General features: G+C 36.1%; 1 protein-coding gene across 5 annotated transcripts in view; it reads left to right on the top strand.

Annotated features, from left to right (window-relative positions):
• Nucleotides 1–18,776, top strand: part of DDHD1 (DDHD domain containing 1) — a 122,607-nt gene that overhangs the window by 89,436 nt on the left and 14,395 nt on the right. For all 5 annotated transcript variants that reach the window (XM_030810666.1, XM_030810653.1, XM_030810658.1 and 2 more), the window contains 4 exons: nucleotides 3,399–3,505; nucleotides 13,573–13,835; nucleotides 15,577–15,652; nucleotides 18,248–18,397. In XM_030810666.1, the coding sequence (XP_030666526.1) occupies nucleotides 3,399–3,505; nucleotides 13,573–13,835; nucleotides 15,577–15,652; nucleotides 18,248–18,397 (596 nt within the window). The remainder of the gene's footprint in view (nucleotides 1–3,398; nucleotides 3,506–13,572; nucleotides 13,836–15,576; nucleotides 15,653–18,247; nucleotides 18,398–18,776) is intronic.

Below are 18,776 nucleotides of genomic sequence, written 5' to 3'. Positions count from 1 at the left end.
ACCTAAGTGTCTATCAACAGATGCGTGGATAAAGAAAATGTGGTACATAAACACGATGGATTACCATTTTGGCCATAAAAAAGAATGATATCCTGTCATTTGAAACAACATGGATGGAACTGGAGGTCATTATGTTATGTGAAGTAACTCAGGCACAGAAAGACAAACAGCAGATGTTCTCATCTGTAGGATCAAAACAACAATTTATGGAGATAGCAGGATGGTTATCAGAGGCTGGGAAGGATACTGGGGAGGTGGGGATGGTTAACAGGTACAAAAAAACAGAATGAATGAGACCTAGTATTTGATTGCACAACAGGGTGACTATAATCAATAATAAATTAATGGTACATTTTAAAATAAAGAGTATAATTGGATTGTTTGTAACACAAAGGATAAGTGCTCGAGGGGATGGATACCCCATTTTCCATGATGTGATTACTATGCATTACATGCCTATATCAAAATATGTACTCCATAAATGTATACACCTCCTATGTACCCATAAAATTTAAAAAAAAAAATGACATAAAAAAGGAACAAAGGTCTGAAAATAGCCAAAACACAGAATGATGGATTTGAGGGGTGGAGTCTTGACCTACTAGGTAGCCATACCTAGTACTGTATTCAAACTTCCGTAAATATCCTTGGCACAAGGATAGGCAAATAGACCTGTGTACCAGATTAGAGACTCCCTAAACAGGAAACCTTTAATATGTCAGAGCTGGCTTTACAGATCATTAGTGAAAGGATGGTCTGTTCCATAAACGGTATATGGTAATAACTGGGTGTCCTATGGGGGAAAAATGTAAAAAATGATCTCTACTTCACATTTCACATGGATCAAAAACATAATATATGAAAGCCAAGACTTTAAAACTTTTTAGAAAAATATACAAAACAGTATCTGTATAACCTCAAGGTGCAGAGAAAGAATTCTTAATATACAAAAAAAGCAACTGTAAACTAATAAAGATAATTTGATTAGATTAAAATTAAGGACTTCTCTTGACCAGTAGACCATAAAAAACAAAAGACAAGCCACAAACTGGGAAAAAGATGTTACAACAGAGCAACAGATATAACCGCCAAAGGTTTGACATCCAGAATAAAGGACAAGAAACTTAAGTGGGAAAGAAAAGATTGTTTTAAATTTATATATGTATATTTTTTCTAGTAATCAAGGAGATGCAAATTAAAGCCACAGTAAAGTATCATTCACACCCATCAGGCAAAAATTTAAGAAAGTGACAATACCAAGTGTCGTTGGGGTTGTATAGCAGTGAGAGTTGTCATTCACTGTTGTTGGGAATGAAACTTGCTGTAGTCACTTTGGAAGATTTAACATCATCTTATAAAGCTGAATGTGCATGTGCCCTTTGACACAGTAGTCCCACTTCTTAGAGATGTACTCTAAAGAAACTCTTAAACATGTGCACCGGGAGACATGTAAAACAGTGTTATTTATATGACATATGATTTATATGTAGTAGCAAAAAACTGGAAACAACCCAGATAACTCTAAAAAGAGAATGGATAAATTGTGATATAGGTATAGAGTGGCATATTATACAACAGTGAAAAAGAGTGGATTGCAGCTATATGCATCAACTTGGATGAATCTCAGAAACATAATATTGGGTGGAAGGGTGCAAGCAAACCATAGATAATGCCTCAATTTACACAGTGTTCAGAATCAGATAAAATATTTAGGTTCTGGCACATAGTAAATTCTATAGAAGTAATTGGGTGCAGTTATTAATATTATTGGACATGTAGTAAATCTGTAAGGAAAAGGAAAAGCACAATTAATACAAACCTCTTACCTGTAGTTACTTCTCCCTCTCTGCTAGAGAGGCCTGTGATTATTTCGGAATATATGGTGGGTTTCTAAGATACTGGCAGTATTCTTAAACTGGATGGTATGAACATGTTTTTGTAGATTATTATTTAAACTGCCCATTCATAATTAAATACCTTTATTTATATGTGTCTGTATTTCACAGTAAAAACTTTTTTTGGAAATGCATTAAAATGACATTTGAAGTATTTTCAGATCAGCATGGTAGTCACATCTTTCACTTGTACAATTTAAAAATAGGTACAGCCTGTAAATATGTTGTAAACCACAAACAGCAACATTTCCCTTTACATCGTTGAAAAAAAAAAAGAACCTTTGCTTGTCTTTGCCTTCCATTTATTATTACATTGTATTAAAGTGGAGGAATAAATAAAATAACCTAAGCCAATAAAGTGAAAAAGAATAAAAGAAATTTTGTTTCACTAAAATCATAAGCCTTCTGCTCACCTTGTGCTTTCAAATCACAGTATTCATCCAAGTATAGTGCTTTGTATTTCTATAAGAAATGTAAAATTTTCTATATCTCTAATAATTTTATTAGGTGTCCAATAGAATAATCTTTCCAAGGTAAAATTTCCATAGGTTAGGCATAACTCGTGGAAGGGTGTACTGGTTCGAAAATCAGTTTATGTAGCAGTTTTTTTCAATACAGTAACATTACACCATCTTTATCTTGTTTACTGATAAACATTGCTGATTTATTTGCCTTTGTGCATACTTGTGATCTGACAGTTCTTGCCCATAGAATCTTTGGCTCACTAAAGATAGATGGATGCAAATTGTAGGATGATTTTTTTAATTTGTTGCTGGTTGCCACCAGTGGCTATAGGCAGTGTACATGTGTATTGCCAAGCTGAAGGTGCATAGATCAAAAAAAACAGAGAAGCTGGGCGAATGCCTCACACCTGTAATCCCAGCACTTTGGGAGACCTAGGCAGGCAGATCACTTGAGGTCAGGAGTTAAGAGACTAGCCTGGCCAACATGGTAAAACCCCATCTCTACTAAAAATACAAAAAGTAGCTGGGCGTGGTGGCACGCGCCTATAATCCCAGCTACTCGGGAAGCTGATGCAGGAGAATCGCTTGAGCCAGTGAGCCAAGATCACGCCACTGCCCTCCAGCCTGGGGGACAGAGCAAAACTCCATCTCGAAAAGGAGAGGAAACAGAAAAGGAGGTACAAAAATAATTGGGATTGTGTTTTGACACTAGTTCTAAAATATGTGGCCTCGTTTTGCTCCGGGTATCCCTGAATTTCATGCAAAAGCCAATACATACAAAAAAGGATGACGCTTTATAGATTTGATAATGGCTTTCATCCTTTAATGTTTCTTTTCATCTCCTATTTTGTCTTTTACTGTTTTGTTCTTGAAGTATTTTACAGGAAGGGAAGATCCATTAGAGCCAAAGCTGGTCTTGAATATTTAAATGTTAACTTAAATAGTTACTATTTCAGGCAATGTAATTTTCTTCACTATTATTTTCCTGTAACAGAGACTTCCTATAAGTTTACTTGTTTTTTTTTGTTTGTTTTTGTAGACACTGTTGATTCCATTACTCCTGACAAAGTACGAGGTTTAAGGGATATGCTGAACAGCAGTGCAATGGACATAATGTATTATACTAGTCCACTTTATAGAGATGAAGTAAGTATCATGATTATCTTGCTGGTGGGTATTTTTTAGTGATAGCTTATAAATGTCCTGAATTTTTACATTTTATGTTTTTTTAAGCAAATGAGAAATTACAATAATTCATTAATCTGTAAATAGCCTACTTTTAATAAATTTGGTAGTCTTCAAACTAGACATTGGGACCCTTAATAAAACAGATGATCTCAGGTTGGGGGACTGGTTAGAAAATAGTTCTTTGAGAAATAACATTTTTTGTAAATCTAATTCTATCTATGATTGTTGTCTTCACAAAAGAGTTTTAGATGTAAAGTGTCCTTTAAACTTTTTGTATATGATGGACTTCTTTATTGCTTCACTTCTGTAATAATGGTAGTGGAGCCGATGTCTCCCAAGAGTAACACTGGGGGCAAGAGGTGAAGGTTTACTCAAGAAAATGAGAGAATCTCCACCAAATGCATTTTGTCACTTTATTGTTAAGAGGGAAAGGAATTCTGTTTAGTAGGAATAACTAATATTTGTTAATTGCCTAACATGTGTGAACTTGTTTAACCCTTATTTTAAAAAATCCTGTGAAGTAGGTATGATTAGTATCCTCATTTGAAGGATGAGGAAACTGATGCCAAGAGAGATTTTGAGGGTTGTTCATTGTGTCTCACTTAATAAGTGGCAGAGCCAGTATTTGAACCCAGGCAATACAGCTTCACAGCTTATACTCTTTACCACTTCTCTCCTCTGTGTTCACAATATAGCCAGTCTCTCTGTTATTTATTGGCTGATCATTTTGACTTTCCTGGGCCTTTAATCAGTAAATATTTAGTGAGCCCTACTCTATGCCAAACACTGGCTAACAGGGGGCCACTTTACTGCAGACTGTTACCCTTCATTAGCAGGGAGACAGAGAAAATCAGTGCAAGTGTTTGAAAGTAAGATCGGTCACTTTGGTAAAATTTATTTATCAGGAATCCCAGGTAAGATTTGATAATATATTATGTATACTGAATGAGCTGGTTAAAGGTGCTTTGAACTAAGAATATGGTCTACATGTTTATTGAAAATTTGTTTATCGAGAACTTACTATGTATAAGATACTGTACAAGGATCTTGTACAAGGGGGAGTCTCTGCCTTCAAGAAAGTTTAAAATATTACAGTACCTAGGGCCACATTTATGAAATGTATGGAAGGAAGAGAAATCCATGGAAATTTTTGCAATTATTCTTTTTTTCCCTCTGAAAAAAGCATTTAGGCTTATTGTTATAGTACTTAAGATAAATTACATTTCCACATTTCCTCATAATCATATATGGCCCCAATTTTTGTTCTAAAAACCATGCAGTGGAAATTTTTTTTGTTGCAAATTGTATATGGGCTCTAGAGATAGACTGCTTGAATTCCAGTCCCACTGTAACACTTAATTTTTGTATGGCTTCTCTATCTGCAAAGTGGATATTCTAACAAGTAGCTACTTCATAGCACTCTTGTAAAGATTAATTGAGGTAATGCCTATATTAACATGTGGCACATGGCAGTCAAGAATTACTGTTATTACAGGTACTATAATATCAAATCATTTTAGTTTCTGAATTCTGAGTAAAATTCTCCAATGCTGAAACAGATGTGTTGCTGCCTGTAGATACCTCTGCTTTCATAAGAGAAAGAAGTGTTTGATGTTTTTTCTGGGCGCTTTCTTTTATCAGTGTTTTTAATCTAAAAATATTCCTAACTAAGCTTTGAAAAACTAAGTATGGAATGGATTTAGCGTATATGTTTTCTGTATAAAGAGTTTAGATTTCTTAAGGTTTCATAACCTGTAACTGTTTTTATAATAGACATGTAAAGCATTTCAGAGTTAACAGCTTTATTTTGTATGTATTAACATAAATTTAATTTGCCAAATATTTTCTGAGCACATTTTGACACATTTTCATTTTTATAAGCTAGTAAAATGACATAGATTTGGCAAAGGAAGTAACAGATAGTGTTGTGTCTCATTTCTCCCCAATATTTTTATGTTCTTGAGAATGAAAAAAGGAAAAAACAGTTCTATTCCATACCCCAATTCTATCTTCATAAATTCAAGTGAGCGATAACAAGGTTCTAACCCAAAATAACGTCAGTAGGAATAAAGAGAAGAGATGGATTCAAAATATGATAGAATTAAGTAGTCTTGAAATGATTTGTTATGGGTGATACAGGAAGGGAAGAGACAGATGATGCTTACAATTTCTAGCTTAGGCAAGTGGTAGATGGTTCTGATATTAACTATAAACGGAGGAAAGGGAACCAGATTTTTGTAGGGAAAGAGAGTAGAACATAAAGAAAATAATGAATTATACTTGCAAATTTTTGGTATGTTTATGATTTCCTTCTGGAGTTGTATAGCACAGAATATACTCTAATATTAGAAGTGAAACCAGTGAGAGTGGAGGGAGGAGGATATCAGAGCGCATGTTACCATACACATACACATACGTGCATATATATGGTTGGTGGTACCCCTAAGAGGGCTCAGAGCTCTGGCTATTGGCTAGTGGTGACTGAGCAAATGGTCACTTTCTGTAATGCTCTTACATGTGGAAAGATTACTATCCTCAGAAAGGAACTGAATAAAATAGTAGGAAGAGGGAACCAATGGCTATGTTAAATGGGGGGCAAAGGGAACACCCAGTCCTTTGAATTAGTCTTTTAATCCAGATGAATTTCATGGGAGAGCATGAGAACTTGTGACTAAGATTCATCAGCAGTCTTTAGCAGTGATTTTCAAACATCCCTGACTAGAATCATTTCATACTCATTAAAAATAACAGCAAAAATAAACCCAGGATGGGAGTGGCAGGTACTGGAATTTGAGGGTATCATTGTAAATTCAACAATTTCTAAAATATGCGTGTGTATTGTAAGTATTATATATGTAGGTGAATATGTATATATACAGGCATACCTCAGAGATACTGTAGATTTGGTTTCAGACCACCACAATAAAGTGAATGTCACAATAAAGCAAGTCATGCAAATTTTTTGGTTTCCCAGTGCATATAAATTATGGTTACACTATACTGTAGTCTGTTAAGTGTGCAACAGCATTATGTCTAAACAAATATACGTACCTTAATTTAAAAATACTCTATTGCTATAAAATACACACAGACATGAAGTGAGCACTGTTGGAAAAGTGGCACCAGTAGACTTACTCAACGCAGGGTTGCCACAAACCTTCAATTTGTAAATGCAGTGTCTACAAAGTGCCATAAAACAGGGTATGCCTGTTTATGCATGTATTTCCTAACTTTGTCCACTAAAGTGGCCAATAAGCAAAGACACCCTAATTGAGCACACCTAGCACCCGGATCTTTTCCTTTAGTGCTATTATTTCCCCCTGAGGAAAACCAGGGTTCCTCAGGAAAATGGCTGATTCTGGGGCTGGGACAACTTGTTACGGCAGAAGGTAGGAAGATGCTCAAGAGAATCATGGGGTAGGTCACAAGAACACAGGGCCAAATTAAGCAGCTCATACTGGCCAAATCTGGAACATTTGAGCACCAAAATTATTATTTATAAATCATTGAAAAAATTATAAGTTCATATTGACTATAAATAAATAAATGGGGAGAATGGAGAATCCTTGCTTACAGTAGAATGCCAAAGAGCAACTGATGGAGGGAATCCTGGAGTTGGAAAACCATTTTGCAGCTATCATGGTAGGATTAGGTAAGAGAAGACTGGACACAAATCATCGATGGATACTAAATTGAAGGCAGTATTTTGATGAGGAGCAGGATATTTACGTGGTCATAAAGTATATCCCCGTAAACTGATTATTCATTTAAGAAAAAGGGACAATAATTATACACTGGAGAAATCAAGCAATACCTATACTGGGTATTCCTGAGGAACAGATGGACATTATGGGCCTCTGGATATGACACACACAGGAGAACACATCACTTATACAGTATTCTCACAATGAGGAAACATCAGACAAACAAAAAATGAGGATGTTGTAATAAAAAGTAGGAATGAGACTGTATTCTTTAAAAATATCATTATCAGGCTGGGTGCAGTGGCACACGCCTGTAATCCCAGCCTTTTGTGAGGCCAAGGTAGGAGGATCACTTGAGCCGTGGAGTTCTAGACCAGCCTGGACAACATAGCCAGACCCCATCTCTACCAAAAATAATTTTTTAAAAATTAGCCGTGTATGGTGGTTTGGGCCTGTAGTCCCAGCTACTCGGAATGCCGAGGCCGGGGAGGACTGCTTGAGCCTGGGAGGTTGAGGCTGCAGTGAGCTGTTCTCACGCCAGTGTACTCCAACCTGGGTGAAAGAGCGAGACTCCGTCTCAAAAAAAAAAAAAAAATAAAAAAAATCAGTATCATAAAGGCAGAGTGGCTGCGGAAAATGTTCCTGATTAAAGGATGCTAAAGAGACATGTAGCTAAATACTCTATCTCATCCTAAACTGGATCCTGTACTGAATAGGGGAAACTGCAATAAAAGATACTATTAGATACACTGGCAGAATTGGAATGTGGATGGTAGATTAGATGAAATATTATTTCAAAATAAATTTATAAAGTTGATTACTATGATTATAGAAGAGAATATTCCTAGTTTTAGAAAATATACAATGAAGAATTTAGGCGTAAAAGATCATGACATATATAATATATCCTCAAATGATTCCCAAAAAAGTGAGGGTTTATGTGTTTATCATAGAAATAGAACGAGTGAATAAAGCAAATGGGATACAATGCTAACAATATGTGAACCTGGATAAAGGTTATATGAGTGATCTTTATGTTACTTTTATTTTGCAACATTTTATATATTTGAAATTATTTTCAAATAAGAAGAGGCCAGGCAGGGTGCGGTGGCTCACACCTGTAATCCCAACACTTTGGGAGGCCGAGGAGGGTGGATCACCTGAGGTTGGGAGTTTGAGACCAGCCTGACCAGCATGGAGAAACTCTATCTCTAGTAAAAATACAAAATTAGCTGGGCGTGGTGGCACGCACCTGTAATCCCAGCTACTTGGGAGGCTGAGGCAGGAGAATGGCATGAACTCAGGAGGCGGAGCTTGCAGTGAGTCGAGATCACACCACTACACTCCAGCCTGGGCGACAGAGTAAGACTCCATATCTTAAAAAAAAAAAAAAGAGGCTAGACATGGTGGCTCATGCTGGTAATCCCAGCACTTTGGGAGGCCGAGACGGGCAGATCACTTGAGGCTGGGAGTTCAGACCAGCCTGGCCAACATGGCAAAACTCCATCTCTACTAAAAATAGAAAAATTAGCCAGGCATGGTGACAGGCACCTATAGTCCCAGCTACTGGTGAGGGTAAGGCAGAAGAATCTCTTGAACCTGGGAGGCAGAGGTTGCAGTTAGCCGAGGTCACGCCATTGCTCTCCAGCCTGGGCCACAGAGGGAGAGCCCATCTCGTTTAAAAAAAAAAAAAAAAAAAAAAGGTTAGGAAATGGAATAGCTTCCCAGATCTCCCAGAGATTCTCATTTGGTGGTTCTGAGATGGAGCCTGTGATTTTGTATTTTTAACAGTTCCCCTACTTGATACTATCCCGGGAATTCTGGGAAAACACTGCTTAAGGCATTGTGAAGAACAAAAGGGGTGCTTCCTAAGTGAGAGGTGGGCAAACTTTTGTTTCTTTTTTTTTTTTTTTTGAGACAGGTTCTCACCATGGCAGGAGTACAGTGGTACTATGTCAGCTCACTGCAGCCTCTATCTTCTGGGCTCAAGTGATTCTTATGCCTCAGGCTCCTGAGTAGCTGGGACTATGGGCATGCACCAATACACCCGGCCAATTTTTGTGTTTTTAGTAGAGACAGGGTTTCACCATGTTGCCCAGGCTGGTCTTGAACTCCTGACTTCAAGTGATCCTCCCACCTCGGCGTTCCAAAGTGCTGGAATTACAGGTGTCAGCCACTGTGCCCGGCCTATTCCTATTTTTAAAAAAGAAAAGTTGATTCTGTAAACTAAAATACATTAACATGAGATTGGTGTTAGGCAATATTCTAGGATAAATTATTTAAAAGTATATGTTTCCTTAGGGAAGGAATGATTAGGACTAAGTCACATGCCTGGTGAATGAACCTTGTTTGGTTTATTTGTGAGGCATTTGAAAGAGCCTTTTTCCCCTTTCTTCTCTGAGCCTTTGTAGTCAAATAGATGCAGATTCAAAGCCTGCCGCTTCTGTAATCCCAGCACTTTAGGAGGCCAAGGCAGGCAGATCACTTGAGGTCAGGAATTCAAGACCAGCCCAACCAACATGGTGAAACCCCATCTCTACTAAAAATACAAAAATTAGCCAGGCATGGTGGTGCACACCTGTAATCCCAGCTACTCAAGAGGCTGAGGCAGAAGAAGCACTTGAACCTGGGAGGCGGAGGTTGCGGTGAGCTGAGATCGCGCCACTACACTCCAGCCTGGGCAACAGAGCAAAATTCCATCTAAAAAAAAAAACAAAAACAACAACAACAAAAAAAACCTGCTACTTAACCAGCTCTGTGATCTTAGATCGAATTTCTCACTTTCTTAGCTTCCCCACTTATAAAATGGGATAAAATATGTACTGATAAAGTTTGTCATTAGGATTAAAGATGCAATGTATATAAAGTTTCCAGTATAATTCATGGTCCTTAGACATTCAAATTATGATTGATGTATTTCAAGGGCCACCATATTTTTAATAGGCTTATTCTGTTAACTTTAAAAAGTAAAGGTCAGTGGATAGAAAATAGGTGAAGAAACATGTTTGTTTACTGTAATGAACTTTGTAGTAACAAAGCTGTCTCTAAAGATAGAAGTGGATACTTTAAAATGGAGATATGCACTAAGGTAGAAACTGAGTGACCACTTCTCAGGGATGCTACTGAAGGGACTCCTACCTTCACAGCAATTTAAATTAGATCATTGCTGAGGTCCCTTTTAACTCTCAGATTCTTACATGCTCTTGGGAGAACCCTAATGATTTTCCCAATAATTCCTGAAAAGTCATGGTTGGGGAAAAGTTGTGTATATCAGTCAGTACTTCTCAGATGACTTTCTGAGGACCAGTTTAAAAAATCAACCAAAAATTAATTTCAGACTATCAAGAGATCATCAGAGAGCCTTTGGCCCTTACTTCAACCCTAAAGTAACACAAGAAATCCAGAGAGAACTGTACATCTTGTGTAAATCTGAACTCTCTTTTTAATAGCTTTTAAAATTGAAGAATTATAAAGAGAATTGTCCTAGCTGTATCTTGACATTATTTGAATTATTTAATTGATACAGATGCCTAGAACTCTCTATATTACATTTTCTCATTACAATTTCTTGAAGCAGGGAGAACAAAGGACTAACTCTATTCCTCAGCCATATTTTGTGTGTTTGGACTCAACTCTTGAAACTGCCAGGTTTTTCCTCCTTATGTTCATTTCCTTCATAAATTTTAACTCTTGAGCAGTGGTTATGGAAATTAGAAATGGTTTTAAACTTTTGAAAAGCTATCCAGTGCTTACTGTGTAAGAGGTTTGTTGACTTGATTAGATCATATTGTAGACCTAATAGATAATAAAGTTAAGATTACAGGATATATTGTTAATCTTGGCTGAGATGTCCCAAATGAATACACTTGGTCACAAAGGGATCCTAATTAGGAGAATATAATTGGATCAGAAAGGAGAAGGAAAAGGAAAAAAAAAATTCCAATTAGAGTAAACTTGTTGGATACAACATAGAGATGAATTTCTCCTTTCACTGATGAGCGGATGAGATACAGAAGCATTTAGAGTTAGTACAAAGCTGTTTAAAAAGTTGGCTTTCAAAATCATAATGTCTGACCATAGATGTCTCTCATATATGCAAAGCAATAGAAAAAGAAAATGCTACCAAATCCAGATATGCTCTAATAAGGAAATACGAAGGCCATTTCTATTCAAGTGTATAATTATTAAAACAGATGACATCATCAGGTCTTCAGAAACTGTCCATGCTATGCCTCATTCCATAGTGAAATATTTTAGTATCAAATAGACTTTCTCTGCCTCAGATAATTTGATCTTGTTTTTTTACCCATATATGATTGCCAAACTAATGAAGTATTTGGTGTAGTGAGAGATGTTTTAAAATTTTTGAATACGAAATAGGTTAATTACTGGTAGTGTGATTTCCTTTTTAAAAAGACTTTAATATGGGAGTAGGCTGGTATTTTATAAAAACAAAAAGATCAGGTACGTTTTGTCAGAGTACTAAAGTATGTATCTTTTAGTGCTTTGAGATTTACATGGTACAAGTCTTAAAATCAAGGTCTTCAAAAATAAAAACGATTAAGAACTGTTGCTTTTAAAGGAAATTATTTTATCTAAACATTAGCCTTCTCTGTACCTACCTCATGTAGATTGTAAATCAGGAAAATAACGAAATTTTAAGGATTGGTTGATATTCTTATCAAAGCCAAATCCAAAGCATATGATAGCTCCCTTCAAACAGAGCCATGTAGTATTTCACACTGCATATTCCTGAAACTATATTAATTAGAGTTTTACTTACAACCCATGTCTTAGAAGATGTTTATGTACATTGCCATTAAATCAGTAGTTACTAAAGTGTAGTCCTCAGGCCAGTAGCATCACCTTCTGGGAGCATAATGAAATGCAGATTCCCAGGCCACATCTCAGCACTTCTGGATCAAAAAGTCTGGTGTGGTACCTAGAAATCTGTATTTAACAAGCCCTACAGGTTATTCTAATGCATGTTGCAAATTGGAGAACCATTGCACTAAAGCATGTAATTCTTTTTTACTTCTTGATTAAAAGAAGAGTCTAATTAAAATAAAACTTTGGCATTTCTCCCTAGAGAAAAGGCAGCTTATCATCCTTCCACATGCTGCAAGCTTGTCTTATCTTTTTCTTTCTTCATCAGCTGAATATATTTCATCAGACATGATAGTTTCAGAGCTTTAACTAGACCTTTAGCTTTAACCAGTATTGCATGTCAGCAGAGACCGTCATCCCTTTATTCATGTCACTGCTAACCCTGCCAATCATAAAGTACATAAAGAATGATTTTCAGGTTGTGTCAGCAGATAAAGAATTTTCAATAGAAGTTGATAGTGGCTAGTTTTCTCTTGAGACGTAGTAACAAACTTGAAAATTGAAGCAACAAATAACTGATATGTATATGTCAGAGTAGCAGCTGGTATATTAAGAAGTACTGAAATGAGAAATTGAACATCCAGCAGGAAATTCATAATCCAATAGAAATAAGCAATGGTAGGAAGAAGAGAAGACTGCCTTAAAACTCAGATCAGGGCCCAGGATGGGTTTGAGTAACAAAAGAACCTTATTCTTCTGACTTTATGGAATATTTCAGTAATATTTGTTAAAGCTTAATTTCAAAGAAAGCACTTTTACAAAGAAAAATTATGAAAATACTCCCCGCATTATTAACCTCTAAACTTAAAATAGCTCTGCTTTCCAGACATAGAAAACAACTTTTTACTTTTATATCTGTATTGCCAACTTAGTGGGAATTTTGAAATACCCAGTAGATCAACTTTAGTTTTTTCTTCAGTCGTTCAGTGGCCTTTTATTACATTACTCTATCTAAATGCACAATAATTTATAATATGTTAGTATATGTATTCTCACAAGCCCAGATACTCATTTTCTAAAATTTACTGACTAAAAACTACAAGGTACAAAAATTTAGAATTGCATGTGGGTAAGTTACAACAAAAAAGAAATTTGCAGGGGTCTTTGAAAATCTTATTGGTATTTGCATAGAACTTTGGTTTGTTTTTTTTTTTTTAATCTATGGAACTACTGGTTTATACAGTTGGTTTAAGGACTACAGAAGGATCTATGTAGGTAGTATCTGCCTATATTCTTAGTGATGATATGGATTATAACAGTATGTATACCTTACTTCATTCCTGCAAGATTTTGAAAGACCTAAGTTAATTTTAATAACCTAGGTATATTTAATCGGTAATGTATGTTTTTCTACCTTAATGTATTTGAGTTTAGAATAAGTGTATAGTAGTCGGTGACAACTCTAATATGATAATGTTTTCTTATTTCAAACAGCTAGTTAAAGGCCTTCAGCAAGAGCTGAATCGATTATATTCCCTTTTCTGTTCTCGGAATCCAGACTTTGAAGAAAAAGGGGGTAAAGTCTCAATAGTATCACATTCCTTGGGATGTGTAATTACTTATGACATAATGACTGGCTGGAATCCAGTTCGACTCTATGAACAGTTGCTGCAAAAGGAAGAAGAGTTGCCTGATGAACGATGGATGAGCTATGAAGAACGACATCTTCTTGATGAACTCTATATAACAAAACGACGGTAAAATATCCTAATCTTTTGAAACATTTTTAAATGTCTTTATGGAATTACTGGACCTCTTAGGAGAAAACTGAGAATTTCATGATAAAGAAATAATGCATTGTTCAAGTTACAAAGATTACTACATAGCATGCCTAATCAAGCTAGAGACTGTTGATTTTCATGCTAATTACATGCATTTTCCTGTAGCATAAAATAAATTCTTTTGTTATTCTCCTTGTTTTCCTTTCATCTTTTCTTCACAATTTGTTAGGAGTGAAATTTAAAACTTATTCCAAGCTTAGTCACTGCATAGAATCCTTATTGAAAATGTTTACCAGTTTATAATCCTTTGTAGTTTTACTGACCTTTTGAGGTGGGTTTCTACCTTTTTTATTATTCTGAAAATAATTTTTAGGCGCTTTTTTTTAGCAAATATATTTTTTTACATGTTATATGTATAAACATAATTATATGTGTTATATAATTATAAGTAGATTTTATAATTATTTAATCATTTGTGGCCCTCCCGATACTATCTTTTAATTCTTTGCTGCATTCCTATCTTCATCTCTAGTTACATGCCTTATCTTCTTTGTTCTCTTTATATGATTAATTCTAATACAAAAATGAAAAATCACTCATTTTGATAATTTACTAGCATATTAAAACAAATGTGCTAGTTGACTAAAATTTTTACTAGTTTTTGTCTTATAGATGTTAACTAAGGATTTCATTTAGAATCTTATTAAGTATCATAGGCTAGACACATAAATACTATAGTGTCAAAATAATTGATAGGTTTGAAATAAAATGTTGTGTTTGGCAAGACTCGGAGCAGCATTTTAGATGTATAAATCCAGTAAAACTTAAGAAAAAAAAAAAAGCATGGAAAATGACAGATTTTTTTTTTTTTTTTTTTTTTTTTTTTGGAGGCAGAGTCTTGCTCTGTTGCCCAGGCTGGAGTGCAGTGGCACAATCTCAGCTCACTACAACCTCTTGTCTTCCAGGTTCAAGTGATTCTCCTCCCCCCGCCTCCCCAGTAGCTGGGATTACAGGCATCTGCTACCACGCCTGGCTCATTTTTGTATTTTTAGTAGAGATGAGGTTTCACCATGTTGGCCAGGCTGGTCTTGAACTCCTCACCTTAAGTGATCCACCCACCTGAGCCTCCCAAAGTGCTGGGATTCCAGACATGAGCTACTGCGCCTGGCCAACTATAGCTTTTAAAAAATACTACTAATAATAACTTCATTCCATAGTTTACTAAATGTAAGTAGCTATGAAACATTGTAATTGAAAATGATATTCATCAACAGAGAAGGGTTAGACTATATGGTTCACCTGTATTTTGGACAGTCATAGTTGTTAAAAAAAAATATTGAAGTTGGTCAGGAGGCAATGAAATGATAAGATCTCTAAACTCTGAAGTATAGAAAAAGAACAGTATATATGGTATTAACCGTTTGGTATAATTTTTTAAAAGATGTATATGTGCTTGTATATGACTCACATTTTAGTACAAAAAAAGCTATTAACAGCAGGTATCATGACAACTAGGGGTACTTTTACTAATTATTTCATAAATTTTTATATACTTTCTGTACTGTGGCAGAGACATTTATTAAGTACTGTCAACCAGGATTAATGTGAGGGATAATGGACCATCATCCACGTCTTTATACTTTAGTAAGCTAGCAAGCATCTAATATTTATGAAATTATAAATACATGTGTGTATATAATCTCATACCCCTTCTTAGGCTGAAGGAAATAGAAGAACGGCTGCATGGATTGAAAGCATTGTCTATGACACAAACACCTGCCTTAAAATTTAAGGTAAGGAAAGAGCAATGTGTTCTTCAACATTGGATCTCGTATTTTTTTTAACATCATCTGAAATATGCCTTTAGGATTCAAATGAAAGTTTATTGTTGTTCTTTCAAAATAAATATTTATTCAACATATACTATATGTTGGACACTGCCGTTTCTGGTTGTACAAAGAAAAGAATAGACAAGTCAGTTCCCCAGTCCTCAGGTTATATAACACAGTATTATTGATACTATTATCAGTATACAGAACAATACATGTACAAGAGAGGGAGGTTCTAATTTTGCCTGCAAAAGTTTACAGAGGAGTGATATTTGTACTTGGTCTCAGTAAATTAGATATTGCCAAGGGAAAGAAAGGAGAGATGCTATTCTGTGTAAGAGGAATGGCATAAACAAAGACATGGAGGGCTGTATATATATATGAAGATATACCTCAAGAAGCATCAACTAATCTAGAATAGTGGTAAAGAAAAATAGAGACAGATGAGAAATATTTACTATTTAGAATTAAGAAATCTTAATGACCACCTAGTTGGTCAGTGGTGAGAAAAAATCAGAGGAAGTATATGAGTAATGATTCCAGGGATGGAAAGCTGGCATTTCAATGGGTGAACAATATATGACAAAAGCACAAGACAGAGGGTTAGCTTGGAGCTGGGTGAGCAAACTTAGTTTAGCTAGAATATATAGGAGTCAGGACAAGGAGGCAGTGAGAGAGCAGGAATAGCTAGAAATAAGGAACTTATATTGATATGGGCATTGGGAAGCTTTGCAGCGTTTTTAAGTATCAGAATGACCTGTTGAAAGCAGTGATTTAGGAAAATGTGGCAGAGGTGTCAGCATTGACTAGACTATTGGAAAGGACATACCCTATAGCTGAATAACAAATAACTTGTTTGCAGTGTTAAATGGGAAATGTCATAAGTTTCCTAATACCCATTTCCTGTTGAGTATTGGCTTATGTCTAGTATACTATATTACCTCTTCTTGAAATGTGTTTCTTTTATCACAAGAACTTAACACACAGGTTAAGATGTGGAATGATGCAGAAATTTATTTAAAATGTTAAGAGTTTTTAAATTGAATCTATCTCCATTACTTACAAAGTGTTTTTTTAAAAATATATATATATAAAATGTATATATATTAAATATATATATATTAAAAATATATATATATTAAATATATATATATATATTAAATATATATATATATATTTTTTTCCATACATTGTAAAACAATGTGGTAAGTTATAACATATTTTTAAAAGCCCTAAGAGTATGGTCTTTGGAGTAATCCCATTGTAGAATTTGCATTTCATCTCTACTATCATTACTTTTTTTTTTTTTTTTTTTTTTTTTTGAGACGGAGTCTCGCTCTGTCGCCCAGGCTGGAGTGCAGTGGCGTGATCTTGGCCCACTGCAACCTCCACCCCTCTGATTCAAGTGATTCTCCTGCCTCAGCCTCCCGAGTAGCTGGGATTACAGGCACCTGCCACCACGCCCAGCTAATTTTTGTATTTTTAGTAGAGACGGGGGTTTCACCATGTTGGCCAGGCTGGTCTCGAACTCCTGACCTCGTGATCCGCCCGCCACGGCCTCCCAAGGTGCTGGGATTACAGGCGTGAGCCACCGCACCCAGCCTATCAGACTGTTTTTATTCTCAAAAATAAACCAGGTTATGGCCGGGCACGGTGGCTCATGCCTGTAATCCCAGCACTTTGGGAGGCCAAGGCAGGCGGGTCACGAGGTCAGGAGATCGAGACTATCCTAACACGGTGAAACCCCGTCTCTACTAAAAATACAAAAAAATTCGCTGGGCGTGGTGGCGGGCGCCTGTAGTCCCAGCTACTCAGGAGGCTGAGGCAGGAAAATGGCGTGAACCCAGGAGGCGGAGCTTGCAGTAAGCTGAGATCGCACCACTGCACTCCAGCCCGGGTGACAGAGCGAGACTCGGTCTCAAAAGATAAATAAATAAATTAATTAAATAAAATTAACCAAGTTATTCCCCACCTTGGCTTTAGTTCATTCGGTTCTATGAGTCTGGAATGTTATTCTTTCCAGCACCAATATCCAACCCCAGCTGTAGAAACCTTTCTCGTCTTTTACTGGCCAATGCACAGGCTACCTCCTCTGTAAAGCCTTCAAAGTTCGAATTATTTTTTTCACTCTTAAAGCATTATTTCCCTCTGCTATGCACGTATTTTATTCTGCGTTCCCCACAGGACTGTAAATTTTGAGTGCAGAAGCTGTGTCTTATTGGTCTTTATGTCCATCACAGCACTGAGTGTATTACTTCACACAAAGTAGTACCTCAATAAATATTTGATTAGTGTATACAAATATACAAGAAAATGATCCTTATCTTCCTTTTATTCAACTAGTATTAGATTTAAAGATAATGAAGTATCTCATGGAAATAGATTATTCTAGAATGGTTAATGGTTGGCAGAGCCCATCTGGATAACTCTTATTAAAAACGAATATACTGAAAGATAATTTTGTTATTTCTATTTTGCTATATATTATGTTATGCCCAAATTTTGTTGAAAAATAACACTTCACCATTTTTAAACTTTAAGATGACTTTATCATTTTAGGTTGAGAATTTCTTCTGTATGGGATCCCCATTAGCAGTTTTCTTGGCGTTGCGTGGCATCCGCCCAGGAAATACTGGAAGTCAAGACCATATTTTGCCTAGAGAGATTTGTAACCGGTTACTAAATATTTTTCATCCTACAGATCCAGTGGTGAGTTGCAATATAGACTCTTTTTTTCTCAATGTCAAATTGTTCCTAAAAAGAATCTATCAGCTGGGCACAGTGGCTCATGCCTGTAATACCAGCACTTTGGGAGGCTGAGGCAGGCGGATCATCTGAGGTCAGGAGTTCAAGACCAGCCTGACCAACATGGTGAAACCTCATCTCTACTAAAAATACAAAGATTAGCTGGGCATGGTAGTGGGTGCCTGTAAGGCAGGAGAATCACTTGAATCTGGGAGGTGGAGGTTGGAGTGAGCCAAGATCATGCCACTGCACTCCAGCTTGGGTGACAGAATAGTGAGACTCCATCTCAAAAAAAAAAAAAAAAAAAAAAAAAAAATCCAGGCGTGGTGCTCACACCTGTAAT

This window comes from Nomascus leucogenys, chromosome 1a, assembly GCF_006542625.1.
Source record: "Nomascus leucogenys isolate Asia chromosome 1a, Asia_NLE_v1, whole genome shotgun sequence".
Lineage (NCBI taxonomy): Eukaryota > Metazoa > Chordata > Mammalia > Primates > Hylobatidae > Nomascus > Nomascus leucogenys.
Note: the sequence above shows the minus strand (reverse complement) of the source record. Positions and strands in the feature narration are given on the sequence as shown.